The following is an 18,753-nucleotide window of genomic DNA, read 5'->3' as shown; positions in this document are numbered from 1 at the left end:
AGTTAATTACATTTTTTTTTTGTTTTTTTGATTTTATTTTGTTTTAAGGAGGGCAAGGAAGTAATTAGGTTTATTTATTCGTTTACATATTGATTTCTAACGGAGGTACTGGGGATTGAACCCAGGGCCTTGTTCATGTTAAGCATGTGCTCTACCGCTGAGCTGTGCCCTCCCCCCGTTACATACAATAGACAGAAAGAAAACAGCCCCTCTGAGCTAGAAATCGTGGATTTGTGCTGCTGCATATAAAAAATTCCCTGCCTTAGAAAAACTCACATTTGCAACTTTCTTTCTTTGGTTGTTATTTTTTTTGTCTAGTGACAGATGAGAACAGTGAGTCTGACAGTGACACCGAGGAGAAGCTGAAAGGTGAGGAGAGCAGTTGCTGTGCAGGGCGCGTGCGGGGACCGGAAGCAGCAAAGGTGGCCTTTCCACTTAGTGTGAGGGATGGGACAGAGCATCCTTGCACGAGCTTGCTAGACAAGGCGTGAACATCTGAGGGGACAGGGGCTCACAGGGTGCCCAGGGGCGGTTCAGTCCTGAGTACCTGTGTAAGCTACAACACTGCTGGCCTGGGGCTCCAGGGACCTGGGCTCTTGCCCCGCCCTTGTTAAAATGGCTGTAGGGTCTGGAGGAAGTCACTTAAGATCCAGGGCCTCTGGTTCCTCATCTGTCAAATGAAGTAGCTGAAATAACTGGTCCCCGTGGAACTAAATTCAGTGATCTAGGTCTAGGCTTTAGTGAGTCTTCCACAACTTTTCCAGCCCCAAGGGGATGCCATAGAAAGCTGTAGTCCAGGGCTGCTGAGTGAGGTGATGCGGACCCGTCTGCCCAGTGGCCCCGCCTCATTCACCTCTAACACCCACCTGCTCCCTGCCCCACTTCCAGAATGAAGAAAGTGGTGTCCATTGCACACTGGTGGCAGAAAAGAAGGCAGATGGGAGTTCTTGGGTTAGTCAGGTCTCTGCCAGTTGAGTCACACGAGATGTTTACAAAGCTCCTGGCTCCAGAAGCTCTATGGTCTGGGTTTTATTACGTCCCCCAAACTGAAAGATGAAGGAAAAGAGCGAGGGGAGGAGTCCCCGCTCCATCTGACAGAGGAACCCAATAATTACTCAAGCCAGGGACCCTAGTCCAGACAGCAAGTCCATGGTGGCGCAGGGGCCCCACACTCCCGGCTCCTGCACCCCGATTAGCCTGGCGGCCTGTCGAATGCTGCTCCTCCCAGAACTTTGGCAGGGATCCTGAATAAAGAGTTTTGTACTAATTTGTTAAATATGAGAACACTTCTTTGGGATTAGAAAAAGTACTTTGAGCTGGGAATTACATAACCTGTTGCAGCTCTGTGCAGTTCCACATGGGGAGTGAGTCATTTTCAGGCGGTATCTCTCTCTCTCCAGCCCACAGCCAGCGCCTGGTCAATGTGAAGTCACGCCTCAAGCAGGCTCCGAGATACCCGTCACTGGACCGGGAGCTCGTTGAGTACCAGGAGAGGCAGCTCTTCGAGTACTTTGTGGTCGTGTCTTTGCACAAGAAGCAGGCCGGGGCTGCATATGTGCCAGAACTCACCCAGCAGTTCCCTCTGAAGGTACAGGGTGGGCCAGGCCTCAGCCGCTGCCAGGGACTGCAGCGTTCTTGCCAGAATCTTGCTGGGTGGGACTCATGGTTTTAGGCAGGAGTCTGAGGAACATTTAGTCTAATTAAGGTATATCAAATGAAAAAAGACTGCTGCTGGAGAATTTGGGAGGTCCGAGGTATAAGATTCAAGAGTCAAAGTAGGGACAGAAATACTTACTCATTTCCCGTGGTCACTATGCTGACTGCGCCATCCTCTTCATCCTCCCCGTCTCCTTTTCCAGCCACATCTCTTCCCAACCTATACTAGAAGCCTCTTTCCGTCAACCACACAACTCTCCCTAAGGAATGTCTTGTTTGTGTCCATGCTCCACATCTCTGCGTGCACCGTGTGCCTCCATATGAGTGTCTGCACAAGAATCCTGTTCTGTTCTAACATGGGTCATGGCTCTGTGGATTTCACTTTACTGTGTATCATGGCACCCAAAATGAAATGGCACTCAATAAAGCCTAAAATGACATGGCCAATGATACATAAATTATTCCTAAGCTTTGACATCAGTATTAAAGAGCTTCCACCACGTTCTCTTTCAATTCAACCAGAATTTATTGAGCCCCTATTACATTTAAGCTGTTTTCTACTTGGCCCCAGGGGATTACAAAATGTGTTTCCTGTCCTCAAGGAGTTTACACCCTGACAGGAGGGCATAAGAGAAGCCTACAAAGATGCACAAAGTACAATGTGGCAGTCCCTGTGCAGTTCATACAGTGAGTGTGCTCAGAGGTGGGAGGATGAGAGGGAGCTCATGTCCTGGTCCCCCAGGGCCTCCCTTTGCTGCCACCACCCAGGCATAATCCCAGCATCTGCCAAGGCCCCGGTCCCGGCTGTCCCTCCCCTCCTCTCCTGGGCCAGCCTTCCTTCTGTCCTGCCCACTGGAGTCCAACACAGAAATCAAGTCCTTTCCTTGGAGTTAGGATGGAAATACATATAACTGAAGTAAACCATAGGCACCAGCCCTCCAGACTGGCACTTACTCCACTTCTTCCACCTGACCTTCAGGCAGGATCCCCTGTAGGTTTATACACTAGAGATCAGGTCTGCCAAGCTCCATTAAAATACTTGCTATTCTGCAGTTATCTTTATGACAATTCATGGAGATTAGGATATTTTCCAGCCATCTGTGATTGGCTGTGTTTGTCAGAGATCTCTCGTGCCGCCTCTTGTCACTGTGTTCATGTGTGTAGAAGATTATGTACGTGCACCTATGGGTTGATAACTCATATGTTGATGACTGCGTGTCGACACATGTGCACACACATATCTGTGTGTGTCATGCGTGTGGTCTGAGTGTGAATGCATCTAAATGGTGACTGGGCCATGTTGAAAAGTGCCAGAACCCACTTCCCGACAGACCTACTCTTCAGTCCTCTAATGCTGTTTCCACTGTGAAGAAATGTCCTTGTTCCTTCCTTGTGAGTCATGTATAGTTTGGGGTCCTTCACTCTGTGGTGACTAATGATCCCCTCCAACAACTACACCCAGCTGGCATTTGCTTCTCTGTGAGGTTCTCCAAAGGTAATAAAAAATTATTGCTTTGGTAATAGTCTGAGCTAGTGAATTATCAACTCAAAGACTGTTCCAGGATCAACTGGAATCTTCCAGATCATGGATGGAAGAGAGAGCTATTATATAGAAAAGAAGGAGTAACTATTCTGAAGAAGAAAAACCAGAGGACAGTAAACAATTGGCTTTAAGTCTATATATGGTGACTGTGTTTCATTCATTGATACTTGTCTCAATCATTAATATTAGTAGCAGCTTTAATTAAATTTGATCTAGCCTAAGGGGACTCATACTAGAAGTGGGTTTTCAAGTTGAAAGCCATCAGCCTGGTGCTCTATTCCTTTGGATGCTCTCTTCAGAGACCTCTTTTCTCTGACATTTCGTGACCTTGGGAAGGCTTGTAGATCCTCTGTGAAGTAGTCTACAGTACTGCTGGCCTGCAGACATCAGAAGCTGTCTGCGAGACTGGTTTAAAGTGGGGATCAATGGCAAATTATGAAAAAAAATTAGAAATTATGGAAAATATTACAGTAAAAATTTAGGATAACATTACAGTTTCCTAACTTTAGAAATTCAAACTCCGCTTGCTTCAAATGTCTGATATTTCAAATGACTGAAGATGATTTTAGCATAATTTATTTTTCTTTCACTATTCATAAAGGAAATTTAACAAGCGTAAACCCATCAACAACAGCACAACAAAAAGCCAGAAATTCTTCCCAACACTTTAGAAGTATGAATTTATAAGCAAACTATGCTAATTATAAACTATTCCTTTTTGTTTCCCAAATTTATACCTAGAGTGACTTTTGTTTTTCAACTGAGCCAAAAAAAAAAAAGCACATAACATAAAATTTACCCTCCCAACATCCCCAAGTGTACAATATGATAAGGTTAACTACATGCGCATTGTTGCCCAACATATTCCCCAGAATGGGGTGCTTTTTAAAAGCACAGATACCTGTTCAGACACAGAACAGACAGACTCATGGCTTTAAATATAATCTCTAAATCAGACTTTATTGATTCGTTCTCTTTTGAAATGAGATGATATTCATCCAGTCTGTGATGTGTCAGATAAATCAGAGTGAGAGAGAAACACAGACAGACTACAGATTAACATCATTTTGACTCCTACTAGATTCCATCCTAGCTATGTGATCATGGACAAATCACTTAACTTCTCAGGGCTTATTTCCTTTTCTTTAAAATAAGAGCATCAGGCTGGATGATGTACTGTTTTCCTTTAGTTCTGATATTCGAGGACTCCCAAAGTGAGTTAAGTTTCACCATATAATTTAGCTGGATATAGTCACCAAAAAGTATTGCCAAACATCTTTGTCTAGATTGAGGACGACAGCTTTGCCTGGGCCCTGAGGCTGGAAGGCTGGATTTGAGGCTCTGCCTTGCAGACTCATGAGTCTTCGATTTGGAAGTGAGGGCTATGACAGTTTTTCCCTATTGATTAAATTAGTTACATTTCAGTAGTTTGGTGCAGCCATGGTGGAAATCAGTATGGAGTTTCCTCAAAAAACTAAAAATAGACTTACCAATGATCCAGCAATCCCACTCTGGGTATATATCTGGAGGAAACTCTAATGCAAAAGATACTTGCACCCAATGTTCATAGCAGCACTATATTCAATATCCAAGACATGGAAGCAACCTAAATATCCATCAATAGATGACTGGATAAAGAAGTTGTGGTGTATTTATACAATGGAATACTACTCTGCCATAAAAAAGAATAAAATAATGCCATTTGCAGCAACATGGATAGACCTGGAGAATGTCATTCTAAGTGAAGTAAGCCAGAAAGAGAAAGAAAAGTACCACATTATATCACTCATATGTGGAATCTAAAAAAAAAAAAAAAAAAAAGGACACTATGAATTCATCTGCAAAACAGAAACAGACTTGCAAACTTAGTAAACAATCTTATGGTTACTGGGGAAAAGGGGTGGGAAGGGATAGATTTGGGAGTTTGAGATTTACAAATGCTAGCCACTATATATAAGAATAGATTTAAAAAAAGGTTTGTTCTGTATAGCACAGGGAACTATGTTCAATATCTTGTAATAACCTCTAATGGAAAAAAAATATGTAAACGAATACATGCATGCATATTTATGACTATGACGTGCTGTACACCAGAAACTGACACATTGTAACTGTACTTCAATTTAAATAATTAATTGATTGATTTCAAATATTTATATTCCAGAATATTAGGCATAGAGAATGTTTCTCTAAAGTACACTATTTTTTTTTTTGCTTCCACTATGATACTATAGTTGGAACTACTCGGGAAAAAAGCCCAATCAGACTCACCTGCAAACCCTCCTCAAGAGTGGAGGTTAAGGTGGCAGTCAGACTGCGGGAAGGTGCGAGACGTGATCTCAGCCAAGCATCTGCCTCACTCTCCAATGCTGGGGTTGATTCTCCAACCCTCTCTTGCCCTTCTCCCTGCAGTTGGAAAGGTCTTTCAAGTTCATGAGAGAAGCTGAGGACCAACTGAAGGCTATCCCCCAATTCTGTTTCCCTGACGCCAAGGACTGGACACCTGTCCAGCAGTTTACCAGGTAGGTGCTGGCATCGCCCCTCTCCACCCACAAAAACTAAAGCGAGAACTAGAGGGGGTCGTAGGTGGCAGACCCAACAGGTCACTTCTGTCACGTGATCCTGGTGGGCCCAAGGGTAGAAAGCTCCCCTATGGGAGTTTTTAAAACTTCTCTGAAGACAAGAATCACCTTGCTAAGTATGCAGACTCCTGGACCTCCCGTTCCATCTGGGAATATGGTCCCTAAGCTATCGTGACAGGAAAATATTTTCTTAGCCTGGGAAGATATTGCCCGTCACCAGTCCTTGTCCATGCTCTGGAAACATTTCTTCATTAGCTCATCCAGCTGTTACTCAGGTTGTGGTGAGTTTACATTTCTGCTCTAACCCATGTTGTTGGATACCGATATTTTTACTATCAGATGTTTTAGCAATTGACCAAACTCAAGAGGCTCCAAATCCTAAGCGCTTAAGGAATACTAAGTTCCTTGAAGTTGGCCCAGCTGTCTTGAAGGACAGTCCAAGCCTTGGCTGTGAACAGACAGTGCCTGGGAGAGCTGTCCCCTCTTCACCTGCTCCCTTGCTGAGTCACATCCCTGATAAGCAGATGCCACCTCCCTCTCAGGCTCCCCATGTAGAGGCCCAGTAATGACTGCTGTGTTTGTGTGATAGGATGGCCAGGTGATAGAACTATAGGAGAGCTACGGGTGAAAGAAAATTTCTCACGTCCTCTCAGGACTGCATTGACACTTTAGATCTTCCTCTCCCTGACATAGACTCTGAAGGTGTAGGTGACCAGAGTCGCAGCACAGAGTGGGACAAGCAAGACAGAGAGCAGCCCTTTTTGACAGCCTCCTCCAGAATGTCCCCTGGTTGCTCACTGCGATGTGTCTTTTGTTTTGTTTTGCTTTGTAACACACTTTTGTTTTCCCAACCCCAGTGAAACATTCTCATTTGTCTTAACTGGAGAAGATGGGAGCAGAAGGTTTGGTTACTGCCGAAGACTGCTGGTTAGTACATCCTGCTCTCAGTCAGCAAGAACCGTGTGCGGGGCCAGAGCTGGCTTCCTAAGGTTTCATTCACCATGTGCTGCAAGACAAGGGACAGGAGGTGTAGCAAGTTAATCAGGGTAGTTAAAAATGTGGAGGAGTATTTGGGGGCCCACCTGAGTCTTAAATGGTAACAATGTCTGTCTCCTTGGGGAGGAAAATATTTTCTCCATTGTTTTCCAGGGCAAATAAAAGACTTAAGCCAAATGTCTTTTCTAATAAAGTGTGCTAAATAGACCTTGACAGTTTAGAAAGAACATTCCTAATAGTCGTAAGGGCAGGAGAAGGATGGTTTTTATTATTCACACCACAAACAACTTGTCTCCTTCAGATCATTAACCGTTAAAACTCAGGAGCTTATTCCAATGAAATGACTATGCCAGAACAGTTTAGCACTTCTCTTTTTGAGGGCCATTTTCGGGAGAATCTTCAGTAGTGGCAAATCATTTTCCACTGAGATTATATTTTAGTTTTATAAATAGGCTAATATAATTTAGAGTCAAGAATAATGCATGGCACATCGTGGCTGTTCAGTAAATATTTGCTGAATTAGTGAATAAAAAGTATGGGTAATAATTTTAAAAAGTTAAGTGGGTAATAAATTTTGTTGATATAATTACTTCAGAGTTTAAGTATTGAGATTGATTTCCTTTTTGTTTTGAAAACTAGCTTAAAAATCAGTTTCCAAAAAGAATTTTCAGAAGTGATTTCTCATTTGGAATTATTATTATAATAAACATGTGGCCTCAAGGTAACTCCTTGGGAGGAACTACAGTGATTTGGGTAAACAAGTTAAGCCTTCTTATGTTATGGTTCTATAAGCCACATTGAGCACCTACTATGTGCACAGCACTCTTGATTTGGTCCCTTTGGGAGATATGTACTATGTAACCAGAAGTGCTTTCCACCTATAAGATCGGGTATTAGTAACTACTTACCTCACTGAGTTTCAGAAGCTATGGTGTGTTGGAGGAGGATATAGCTCAAGTGGTAGAGCTTATGGTCAGCATATACAAGGTCCTGGGTTCAATCCCCAGTACCTCCTCCAAAAATAAATAAATTACCCCCCCCCCCAAAAAAAAAGCTATGGTGTGTGGAAATGTCTGGTACACAATAGCATCGTGTCAGAAGCATCTGGTGTCTTTCCTTCCCTGGAGCTGGTAACACCCATTTCCTTGTGTTTTACTCCAAAAAGCCTGGTGGCAAAGGAAAGCGTCTCCCTGAAGTTTACTGCATCGTGAGCCGCTTGGGATGCTTCAGCCTCTTTTCAAAGGTGAGAACTTGGACCTCAGAGAAGGGAGGAGGAGAATGTAGAGCAGCGCCCAGGAGGACGCAGGAGACACCCCAACTTCCAGTGTTTATCATCTTATTCTCCACCTGTTTTCCTTCCCACTTCCTCCTCCGCCCTTCCTTGAGCCTACTCTATTCTGCAATCACTGGGACAGGAAATAAGAGTCGATGAAGGTCAAGACACAGAAAGTAGGGCAGAGGGGAGGGGGTCAAAGTAATTACAATTGAGGATGCGAGAGGCAGAGGGTCTTCCCAGAATGTTCCATGTGTTTTACTTTCCTTCTTCTAAGCATTGTCTCTTGTCATAATATATGTTGTATATATGTGTTGTGTGTGTATATCTGTTGTGTGTGAGATTTATTATTGTAATACTGCTCTATCAAAATCTTAATATAATTTGGTCCTTTTTTTGGAAAGTGAACCAAAATATCAAGACATAGGAATTGCTGTGTTGAATTGACTCATCTACCCCAGTCTTCCAGATTGGTGTGCAGGAGATAATTACTGAGCTATATGATGCTAATGTCAAGAAATAGGTATCATTTGCTTCCTATGTTAACCAGACATGAATATCTAATCCATGAATTTATTTTAAGTCATTCTTGAGCATTTATTTCAGTCTGAGATTTCTTTTGGGGAACTGAAGTCCTGGGTTTACTGTCCATGGATGTAAGCAGCACTTCCTAAAAGCATTCTGAAACAAAAATCTGCCCACCTGCTACCTGAATTCAGAGGAGGCCCAAGTTGTACTATGTAGTGTGACCTCTTGGCGTGGTAGAACTTGTACTTATATGCAAGTCTGATTGAAATAATTAATGGTATCAGTGTACTCTGAGTCGTGGTCTTACCTCCACTCCACCTAAGGTGGTAAGCCTTGTACATTACAGTCGGTCATTGACAAGCTCTAGCACAGTTATGCATCGCTGCTTATGCCAGTCTTTCACATGGGTTTGTTTAAGCATGGAAATAAGGCTCTAGATCGCAGTCTTTGTTGTTGTGAGAATGCGTATGAATGCCAGGAGTAAAACGGCTCATGTGAGTTAGCCCAGCACCCAAGGTGGCTTTGGAGTTCGCATAAGCTTCATGGCTGTGTCACGGGCCACGGATGCAGGGCAAGTAAACGTGCTAACATCCTCGTGTGATGCACGATCCTGCATTTTCATGTCAGTTTTGTGACCGCAGATTTTTTAGGAATGTAGTATGAAGACTTGCCAAAGACCACACAGCAAATATTCAGTATAGAACCAGAAACAGAGCTTTGGCTAACTGATTTCAAGAACTCAGGCTATTTCTAGGTGAGGAACAAGGGTGACTGAAATGGCAAATTGTCCTTTAGTACAGAAAGAGGAATCGTGGATAAGAACAGCTCTCAGAATCTCTGAAGGAAGGTGTAATACAGCTGTAGCACTGCTACGTAACACACCTCAGTGGCTTAAAGCAGCTGTCATGTATTCTCGCAGAGGGGTAGGCGGCTGGGGTCAGCTCACTGGTCTCTATGGGCTCCCTCCTATGCTGCTAGTAGGCTAGGGGCTGGTGATCTAGGCTGGCTGGTCTGGGCTTTAGGCTGCAAGTCTGGATTCAGGGACCTGATCTTCCTTAGACAGTAAATTGTCCCATGCGTGCTTCTCTCATGGCTGTGGCAGGGGCACAAGAGGGCAGGCAGAAACACACAGGGCAGGTCTCCTCAGCCCAGAACTGCATACGTCACTTCTGCCTCTTTCTACCAGCCTGGTGTTCCTCAACCTTTTTTTCATTTTTGCTCCCCTAAGCATCCTTTTTAGATTTTTTTTTCCCCTTAATTGACTCCCCTCCCCATGAAATTATTTTTAATTTTTTGTTCTATTATGTTCTTTTTATTGCACTAAAATATACATAATATAAAATTTACCATTTTAACCATTTCTGAGTGTACATTTGATTGGCATTATGTTCATTCACATTGTTGTACAACCATCACCACCATCCATCTCCAGGAACTTTTTCATCTCCCCGAAGCAAAACTCGGTACCCACTAAACAGTAGCTCCCCATTCCCTCCTCCCCCCACCCCAGCAGCCACCATTCTATTTTCTGTTTGTTTTGTGAATTCGACTGCTCTAGGTAATCTCATGTAAATGGAATCATACAATATTTGTGCTTTTGTATCTGGCTTATTCCACTTAGCATAGTGTTTTCAAAGGTCATCCATGTTGTAGCATGAGTCAGCATTTCATTCCTTATGGAATGAATAACATCCCGTAATATGAATATCACGTTTTGTCTGTCACTCGTCAGTTGATGGACATTTTAGGTTATTTCCATTTTTGATGATTGTGAATAATGCGATTATGAGCATTAATGTACAAATTTTCATGTGAACATATGTTTTCATTTCCTTGGTTAAACATCTGGGAGTGAAATTGCCGTGTTGTGTGGTGACTCTGTGTTTACCTTTCTGAGGAACTGCCAGACTGTTTTCCAACAGGGCTTCACCAGTTTACACTCCCACCAGGAGTGGATGAGGGTTGCAGTTTCTCGATTTCCTCACCAATACCTATTACCTATTTTTTCACTACAGCCATCCTAATGGGTATGAAGTGGTATCTCATTTGGTTTTGGTTTGCATTTCCCTAATGGCTACTTCCCCAGAGAAGTTTTAATTCCATGGATATATCACAGATCTGTTTAAGTACTGTGGCCCCTTAGAAGGCAACAGACCCTCATAATATGTAAGTTTGTTCACCACCATCCCCAAAACCAATTTTTACCCCCTTGAGGGCACTATTCCTCATTCCTCTCATTGAGAGTGCATATTGTAATCCAGTAAGTCACGTGGCCAAACCCATGTGATAAATAGGACAGTTTTCAAAGTCAAGGGGGCAAAGAACTACACTTCATCTCTTTAGTGGGAGGAACCGCAGTCACGTGGAAAAGCAGTGGCAGCGCAGAGGGGCGAGCTGGGGCCACACGCACGGGGTGAAAGAGACTGTAAGTGCAGCCTGACGCGGCCAGCAGGGCTTCCCCACAGTCCCTCAGTCTCCGCAGCAGGCCCTCTTCATCAGGAGCAGAGCCGCCCCTCAGTGACCTGGCTTCGGGGAAGCTGAGCTGCTTTCTGACCCTTGCAGATCCTGGATGAGGTGGAAAAACGACGAGGCATCTCTCCTGCCCTGGTACAGCCTCTCATGAGGAGCGTCATGGAAGCCCCTTTCCCAGCCCTGGGCAAAACCATCATTGTCAAGAACTTCTTGCCAGGATCTGGAACTGAGGTAAGTCCCTCAGACAGCCAAGCGCCTGGGGTCCAAGGCGCTGGCTTTCAGTGAGCTGTCACGTTCGTTGATGTCTTCTTGCTCCTCAGACTGGCCCAGACCACCCATCCATGAGAGCACCGTACTTTCCACCCTCAGTCCACTCCATCCAGCCCAGGATCCTGGCTCAGAGAGCAGCCCCCAGGTCTATAGCAGTGTGCAGTGTTTCTTCCATGATGTTGGCCTCGCAGATTAGGGACCTGCACTGAACTTCCTTAGCTTCTCTTAATAGTAAAACAGATTCTTTTCAAGGAAGACAAGCTCAGGTACTACTTTTTATTCATTCCAGACTTTGAAGCATGTCCCTTTCTTTGGCTGGGCTGGGATTTGATGCCAGAACTTGTATTCATCCTTCTCATTCCCTGTATGTGGCTCTGTGGGCATCAGAAGGCAGATCCCATTCAGCCTTGAGTGTCCAGTTCTAAAGGCCCTCAGAAAAGCAGGTCAATTCTGGAGACAGGGGAAGATGAGGATATGTCTGGTAAATTCTGGAACAACCCAACTTGCCAGCACAGAGAGGAGTAGTCTCCCTGTTGCTGGAGAATCCTAAACTGCCCCATGCCAGATGCAGGTGGCTTGTCCGTGGAGATGTTTACCTTAGTAGTGAGCCCCACTGTATGGGCAGCACCAGGCAGGTGCCATGCTGAGAGTAAGAACCAGTCTCCACTCACCGCGAAGAAGTCAGCTATTTCAAGAGAAAAACATGCACATGAGTAGTGACTTGAAATGAACTCAGGAACATTTCAACAAGCACAAATGAGAAGATACGCACGCTAAGCATACACCCTGAAAGACCCGTCATCAGGAAGGGATTGGTTGGGATTGAGTTCATCAGGAATCACCTTCCAGAGGAGGCTGAGTCTTGGATCTGCTAGTCCTTCTGCATGAGCCTGTGGTTCCCATTCCAGCAGGTAGTGTCCCCTGTGAGATGGAGATGCTTTCCTGTAGGACTGCAACTGACAGGACATCAACAGTCATAGAAACCCCCTGTGCCGGGTCCAGATATGTCATTGACTGGGGAGAGCTTACAGCCGTCTTGGGCCAAGAGCCACTGGTTCTGCCATCCTCTCCCCCACCTCCATGCAAACTGTCCTCATAGTCAACTGTGAGACTGGGTCCCTCCCAAACATACCTTCTTCCCTGGTCTCCTGGGATCTTTATTTTCTCAATCCCTCTTGTTTTCCTTTTTTTTCTTTCCTCTTTCCCCCGGCAATGGGTCACCTCTGCTGAGGACCTTGGAGCCCCAGGCCTGCAATGCTTGTGAGAGGCCCAACTGAGCAGGCAGGGCCCCTCCTCATGGCTGCTCCTGTTCCCTGGCAGGTGATCGAACTGTGCCGCCCTCTGGACTCCCGACTCGAACATGTGGACTTTGAGTCTCTCTTTTCCTCTCTCAGCGTCCGACACCTGCTCTGTGTTTTTGCCTCCCTGCTTCTGGAAAGGAGGGTCATCTTCATCGCAGACAAGCTCAGGTACCAACCTTGGCTACTTCTGCTAAAGTGAACGACAGTCGGTCTCGCACTGTCTGGAATGTGCAGGGCAGTGATTGCCTAAGACTGCAGAGGAAGCTCCTCCGAGGTAGGAATGCGAACCAGCGGGCAGCTAAGACTGGGGGTTTGTGCGGCCCGCTGGTGGTGTAAGGTGAGGCGAGCCTGCACTTCTGTGCACTGCTTGCCCGGTACTTGGCCTACTTTTCACGCGCTCCGCTTTTTGTTGGGCAGCCTACCACGTGCTAGAGAAACAGGTGTAAAGCACACAGAGCTGTCCTCAGAGAGGTTTCAGTCTAGGCGGGGAATGGAGAAGTAAATCCAGTGCCGTGTTGTAGAGGTGGTATGTTCTGGAGACCAAGGAGGGTGCTTGTTCCCAGAGGAGGTGAGTTCCCTGAGTCTTAAGATGAAGAGCAGGTAGGGAGCACATTCCAGGCAAAAGGAGCTGTCTGTACAAAGGCAAGGAGACAGGGGAGGCCAAGAGCATCACCATCAGGAACTGCAAAGCAGCTCACTGTAGCTGAGCTGAGAGGAGAGCCAGAAAGTGGCAGGGCCCCATCACAGGAGGGCTGCAGGGCCATGCTGGAGACCCCAGGCATAGGCAAAGGCATCTCTTCCTCTCAATATTAAAATAAATCTCAGAGAGTCCCACACACAAACTCACTGCCCAGTCGGATGCTCCACACCCTAATGGTCATAGTCAGTGATTGCAAAGCCCAGGTCGTATATCACAGAAGATCCTGAAGGAGATGCAAATAGGGATTTGGGTTAATTCTGAACTTAAAAAAAAAAAAAGAATTCCTGGCATTTTCATCATTTCAAAATACTGAATCAGAGCCTTCTTTGCTTCGGGACTGAGGGTACAGATGCACGAGTCCTGGCTGCAACGCAGGAAGGGCTGGACTGTGGGGCCCGGCTAGAGAGGGGCCAGCCAACCAGGAGAAGGCAGATGAGGCCAACCCGAGAGTCCATCTGGAAAGAAGAAATGCCAAAAACACAAAAATCGAAGAACTGTGGTTTGGAGAAGAAATATGACTCCCAACTCTGGAAGACAAAAGGGAGGAAGAAGAAAAGGGAAAGAAGAATGGAAAAGACAAAATGTGTGTGAGTGGAGTCCATCAGGAGGCACGGTGGGAAGTGGAATCCAGCCTTCTCGCCGCCGCAGCCCATCTGGTCACCTTGGTGACGTTCCTCTTTGGACGGCAGCCACTTGGCTATTCCCAGACTCCTCCCACCCTGCTTTTGAGTTAGCTGTTCACTTCTAATGTCATAGTTACTGTACTCCCTGTGTTCTTCTGTCAGCTCAGGAAGCAAGCCCAGCCTCTAAGCCTGCAGCTGGTGCTGGGTGCTGGGCAGCTCTCCAAGCTCCCTGGGCACTAGGGAATTCAGACCAGAGAGTTCTCAAGGTCGGGGCCCTGGAAGCTAAGGATGAGTAATAACCCTTCAGTGACAGGGATCAGATTTCACAGTAACTGTCTGTATCCTCTGGAAGCCCCAGCCACCCACCACTCCCCCACCATCTTTAGTTGTAGAATTCTCAGGCTTTACTTTGGAGGAAGGAAAGTGATCTCAGAAAGGCCCAGCAGCAGTGGGGAGGGGGAAATGGTCCCTTGAGGCGCTTGCTTCTGGATTGAAGATGTTAGGTTCAGGCAGGGTCCAGCCTGAGAATACGTCTGAGAAGATGGGTGTGGCTGGAGAGGAGCAGGCCAGCCAGGTGTGTCCCCCACCCCGACCCAGGCTTTCTTTGGCGGGAAGAGGAACAGAAAGTACCGTCCATTTTTCTCATCAAGGTACAAAGAAAGAGAAGGTGGGAACAGAAAGGGAGGGGAGCCTCATCCAAGACAGATGCACCCCTGAAGGGCAGCAGAGGGCACATGTCAGAGGCTCAGGGGCACCATAACACCTGGGAGTGCTTATGACAAAGATGTCTGGGAAGGGTCTTGGCCCCCACTACCTTGTCCCTGGACAGATTTCTGAGCTGACAGGTTAGACTCTGGGCCCTCACACAGAGCTTCTGTAATGAGACAACAGAACATGAAGGGACCCCAACCCCAAAAACGGACCCAGCCCTTCATTGTCCTGGTTGGTTCTCCCAGCCCCCTCTTCTCCTGCTCTGGGAGGAGACAGGTCACCACGGGGGTCTGATTGGAGGGACTTCCTCTCCTCACCTCACCTCCCATGGTGCTTGGGATTCCACCCTGATAGGGTTAGTCTCTTGGAGCAGCAAACACCTCTCAGAGGGGTGAAATGCCAGCTGTGGCCGCTGCAAGCTGTGGGCGCTTGCATAGGGCGCTTACTGCCCTCTAGGTGTCTTCTTTTGCAGCAGCTGCCAGACATGGGGCACTGAGGAGATGGGATTTTTGTAGAGGAGGAGGAGGGAGCAGTAACGTGGATAATTTTGGTGCCCTCCTTGGGTCCAGAGCCAGGCCATGCTGCACTGACTATTGTGTGTGTGCGTGCATGTGTGTATAAAATACCTAAGTTACATTTTTAGACCCTTTCCAGCATTCAGACTTGCACGGCCATCTCTCATCATGCAGGAGGGGCCTTCCTAGAGTAGGGAGGAAGCCTGAACATGCTCAGCTGTTGGCCCTGGGTCTCCTCATTTAGGAAACAAGGGTTTGTCTGTGCCCAGCCTTTGTAGCTCTGACTTGCTAGGGCTCTGGTGTGTGTCCCCAGAGGCAGCCATGATTCTCCTGTTACAAAGGGCTCCAAGTGTTCCATCTCTTGCCCAATAAATTAATCTTTCCATTCAATACAAGCCCCACACAGACCTGAAGAAGTGGGAAAATAAAGAAAGAAGGGCCCTTAGAGCTTGGAGGCAGGAAGAGAGCGAACCTGATGAGAGTGACAGCCACGCGACGTGAGAGCTGGCGCACCGAGCGTCGCTCCTGCACCAGGCTGGGCCAGGGGTTTGCCCTGCCTTCTTTCAGGATCTCAACAGCTCAGTCAGATAGGCTTTACTTGTAGGAAACTAAAAGAGGTTGTCACTTTGCTCAAGGAAGCTGTCAGCAGGAGGGCTGGGATTCAGACTTGGGCAGCTGGCTCTGGAGGCTGCCGTGGTCTGGGGGTGGGGTGGGGGCAGTGTCTGGGGTGCTGTCTGTCTGCAGAAATACATCAGGAATGTCTTTTTAAAAACAAGCCATTAGGACCCCCTTCGTGCTTGGTAGTTAGGTAGGCCAGAATTGTCTCCTGAAGAAGCTAAGACATCTGTGCTTTTCTCCTCAGGGCCCACCCACCCTTCCAGCCTTTGGCCTTTCCAGCCGGGGCCCCAGTGAGGCAGGTGGACTCTTCAGAGACCCCCAGTCTCTCCCAGTTCTGGAACTCTGACTCCGTGGGCTGGGGTCTCCAGGCCTCCTGGAATTGTGCTGCTTAGCGTCTGCCCTCCCAGAAATCCTGGTCCAGAACCTGCTAAGCCCCGCATTCCTGACCCAGGACGCATCCCCTTCAGGCACCCTGTGCTTTCCAATGTGTCCCCGGGGACGACCACCTCATCTACCCAGCTGTGAAATGTGGGGGTGTAGACTGTGTAATTTCCACAGGATCCTTCCAGTTCAGATGCTCTGTGATTCTGTGAACATGGTACTGAGGGAAAGTCAGCCCCAAAACCAGACATCTCCCCACCCCCACCCTTAAGTGCCAGGGGATTTGATTCTGGACAGCATGTCCCTGCTACCACTGCCTGCCTTAGAGGGATTCTAACCATGGGCACGTCGGAGCTGGTGAGAGGCTGAGGTAACTGAGTGCTCATCTCATGCCCCTCTTCACCTTATTTGGGTTAAAGATACACATTCACCATGTGTGGATCTGCTGTCACGGGATTCCCAGGCCTCCGCTCTAGACGGCGCTCAGAAGTCAGGGGCAGCATCTACACCTCCTCTTGCAGCTACAGCTGCCTACTTCTGGGGGGTACTCAGCTCAGCCTTCTCTTTTGGGGTCTCTCTAACCTCAGATGTGCCCCCTCCCCTAACAGGCCCAGTAAGCCAGCACAGGAAGCCTGCTCCCACGTGAGACGGGGACCTAGCTAATGAGCACAGCACAGCAACGCCACCAAAGAGTGTGGTGCGTGTAAAGTTAGTGAGAAAGCTGGAACCCACCTTCTCTTCCCCAGCCTGCTCCGCTTAAGGGCATTCCCTTGGGAGGAAGGAGTGGCCACTGAGTTCTGACTTATGGGAAAATGGCTATAGGGAATGGAAGTGTTTTGGGGCCAGGCTGTGACAAACAAGTGGTTGGCCCCAAGCTGTCTGACCTGGAAAAGTCTATGAAGAAAGCCTGCAGCGTAAGTTCCTGCTGGTCCTTTCATTCTCATCACCTGGCCCCACTCTCTCCAGGCTGTACGTGCACTGATTTCTAGCCCTGCTCAGAAGTAGAAGCCGGCCTCTCCTGATTTCCATCTGTAGCCCCAGTCTTCTCAAGACCACAGAGCAGGGCATGAGAACAGGGAACGCCGCCAACTCAGCGAGTGGCCTTGTGAGATCCCAGAGTGGACGTTAGCTTGCTTTAGGCCTGTAGTCACTGCCATCAGTGCCCTTCCCCACCACATAATTCACTTACTAATTGTTACTAGTGCATCTGCCCACTGCAAGAGGAAATAGCAGGGAGTTGTGGCAAATATTGCATGAGTTATTAAAGAGTTTTAAGTTGAGCCAAAAATCTATCAAATTTAGAATAACATTTTTGCTCTGTTTCATCTTTAGGGTGGACATTGAGTGTTTCTTAAAACTGTCAGGCCAAAGTTTGGCAGATGGAAAAGAAAGAATTTTGTTGTGATAGGCTTGTTCTGTTGTCATAACAACCCAAATAAATATTTTCCTATACCCTTTTCTTCATTTCCCTGATGATAAACATTTTGTTTTTTAGCTTATTAATTTCAGTTCCCAAAGTTTTAGCTAAATGTACAGGACTAGGCTGAATAATAAAATCAGAGCTGCACATAAACAATGTGTACAAAAGTTTTAGACGGGACAAAGTTTTTAATATTCAAGAAATGTACTTTTTATCTTTTTGGAGTGCGTTAAGACCAGAAGCTGAATGACAGACTTCTAGCTAAGGACAAGTAGGATTAGGCGGTCCAATCTTGCTGAATAATAGAGTTTGAACCTTGGCCTTGACATGAAGTAACTACACAAATAAGTCCACGTGTAGCTGTGCACCTTCATCTTGTGGGCTCCCTTGGGTTCATTTTTAACCAGTTTCTGTAAGCTTAAAAGGGGTCCCATGTCCTATGAAGAATCAGTTGCACCGGCAATGTTTGCTGTCTCAGGAAAAGGTTGGCCTTGTGAGCGTGCTCTCTCCAGGCAGGTGAGTTTGCCAAGGCCTACCCGAAAGTGCGACCTGGGGCCATCTTGCCAATAGTCTGGCATCCAGAACACAACTTCAGATGTCCTCGGAGAGGCTGACAGAGTCTTAGAGATAACGTTTAATTCAGCAAAGTCCTATGGAAAATGCAGTTGTAATAGCACAGTGCCATCAGACTGATTACATATTGAGCATTAACTATCTATTTTGCCTGTGAACACCAGGAAGATAACATTTGAAGCAAGATTTAGACAATAGCATAACCACAAATTGCCTTCAACTCCAAACCCATCACTAACAGAACCGCGGGCTGGAAGCTCGCTCCGGTTCCTCTCTCCGAGCCAGGTCCCTCCCTCCGAGCCAGGTCCCTCCCAGGCTGTGCCAGCTTTGTGTGTAGTCTTTTGGGGGCTTGACTGCGGCAGCTTAAAGACTCTCCGACACTTGTATGTGCTGGTTCCTCAGAATGAGTTATCACCATTGCTCTTCCGTCCTGTCTCCACTAATGAGCTGGAGAATTACCCTGCAGTGACAAGCCGAGGTTCGTTTCTCACCTATTTCCAGCTCCTGGCTCCTGTTTCCGGTTCCTGGCTCTCTCTGTCTCCTGTAGTTTGTAGTTTGTAGATGTTAAAGCTGGAAGGACACTAAAAATTA

The 18,753-nt window shown here is 46.7% G+C and overlaps 1 protein-coding gene and 1 long non-coding RNA gene across 7 annotated transcripts in view; one reads left to right on the top strand and one right to left on the bottom strand.

Moving 5' to 3' along the window:
• DENND2A (DENN domain containing 2A) overlaps positions 1–18,753 on the top strand; it is an 86,868-nt gene that overhangs the window by 53,332 nt on the left and 14,783 nt on the right. For 5 of the 6 annotated variants that reach the window (XM_032483503.1, XM_032483502.1, XM_032483499.1 and 2 more), the window contains 7 exons: positions 319–369; positions 1,401–1,588; positions 5,612–5,721; positions 6,639–6,708; positions 7,943–8,020; positions 11,141–11,281; positions 12,641–12,789. In XM_032483503.1, coding sequence (XP_032339394.1) covers positions 319–369; positions 1,401–1,588; positions 5,612–5,721; positions 6,639–6,708; positions 7,943–8,020; positions 11,141–11,281; positions 12,641–12,789 — 787 coding nt within the window. The remainder of the gene's footprint in view (positions 1–318; positions 370–1,400; positions 1,589–5,611; positions 5,722–6,638; positions 6,709–7,942; positions 8,021–11,140; positions 11,282–12,640; positions 12,790–18,753) is intronic. The other variant, XM_032483500.1, reaches the window with a different exon arrangement.
• LOC116664827 lies at positions 146–11,846 on the bottom strand. Its single transcript, XR_004321308.1, has 3 exons — positions 11,414–11,846; positions 1,950–1,953; positions 146–157 (listed from the first exon to the last, which is right to left on the bottom strand). It is a non-coding gene; the product is annotated as an uncharacterized LOC116664827 (long non-coding RNA).

This window comes from Camelus ferus, chromosome 7 (assembly GCF_009834535.1).
Source record: "Camelus ferus isolate YT-003-E chromosome 7, BCGSAC_Cfer_1.0, whole genome shotgun sequence".
NCBI classification, from domain to species: domain Eukaryota; kingdom Metazoa; phylum Chordata; class Mammalia; order Artiodactyla; family Camelidae; genus Camelus; species Camelus ferus.
The sequence above is the reverse complement of the archived record's forward strand: the minus strand, read 5'-3'. Positions and strand labels throughout refer to the sequence as shown.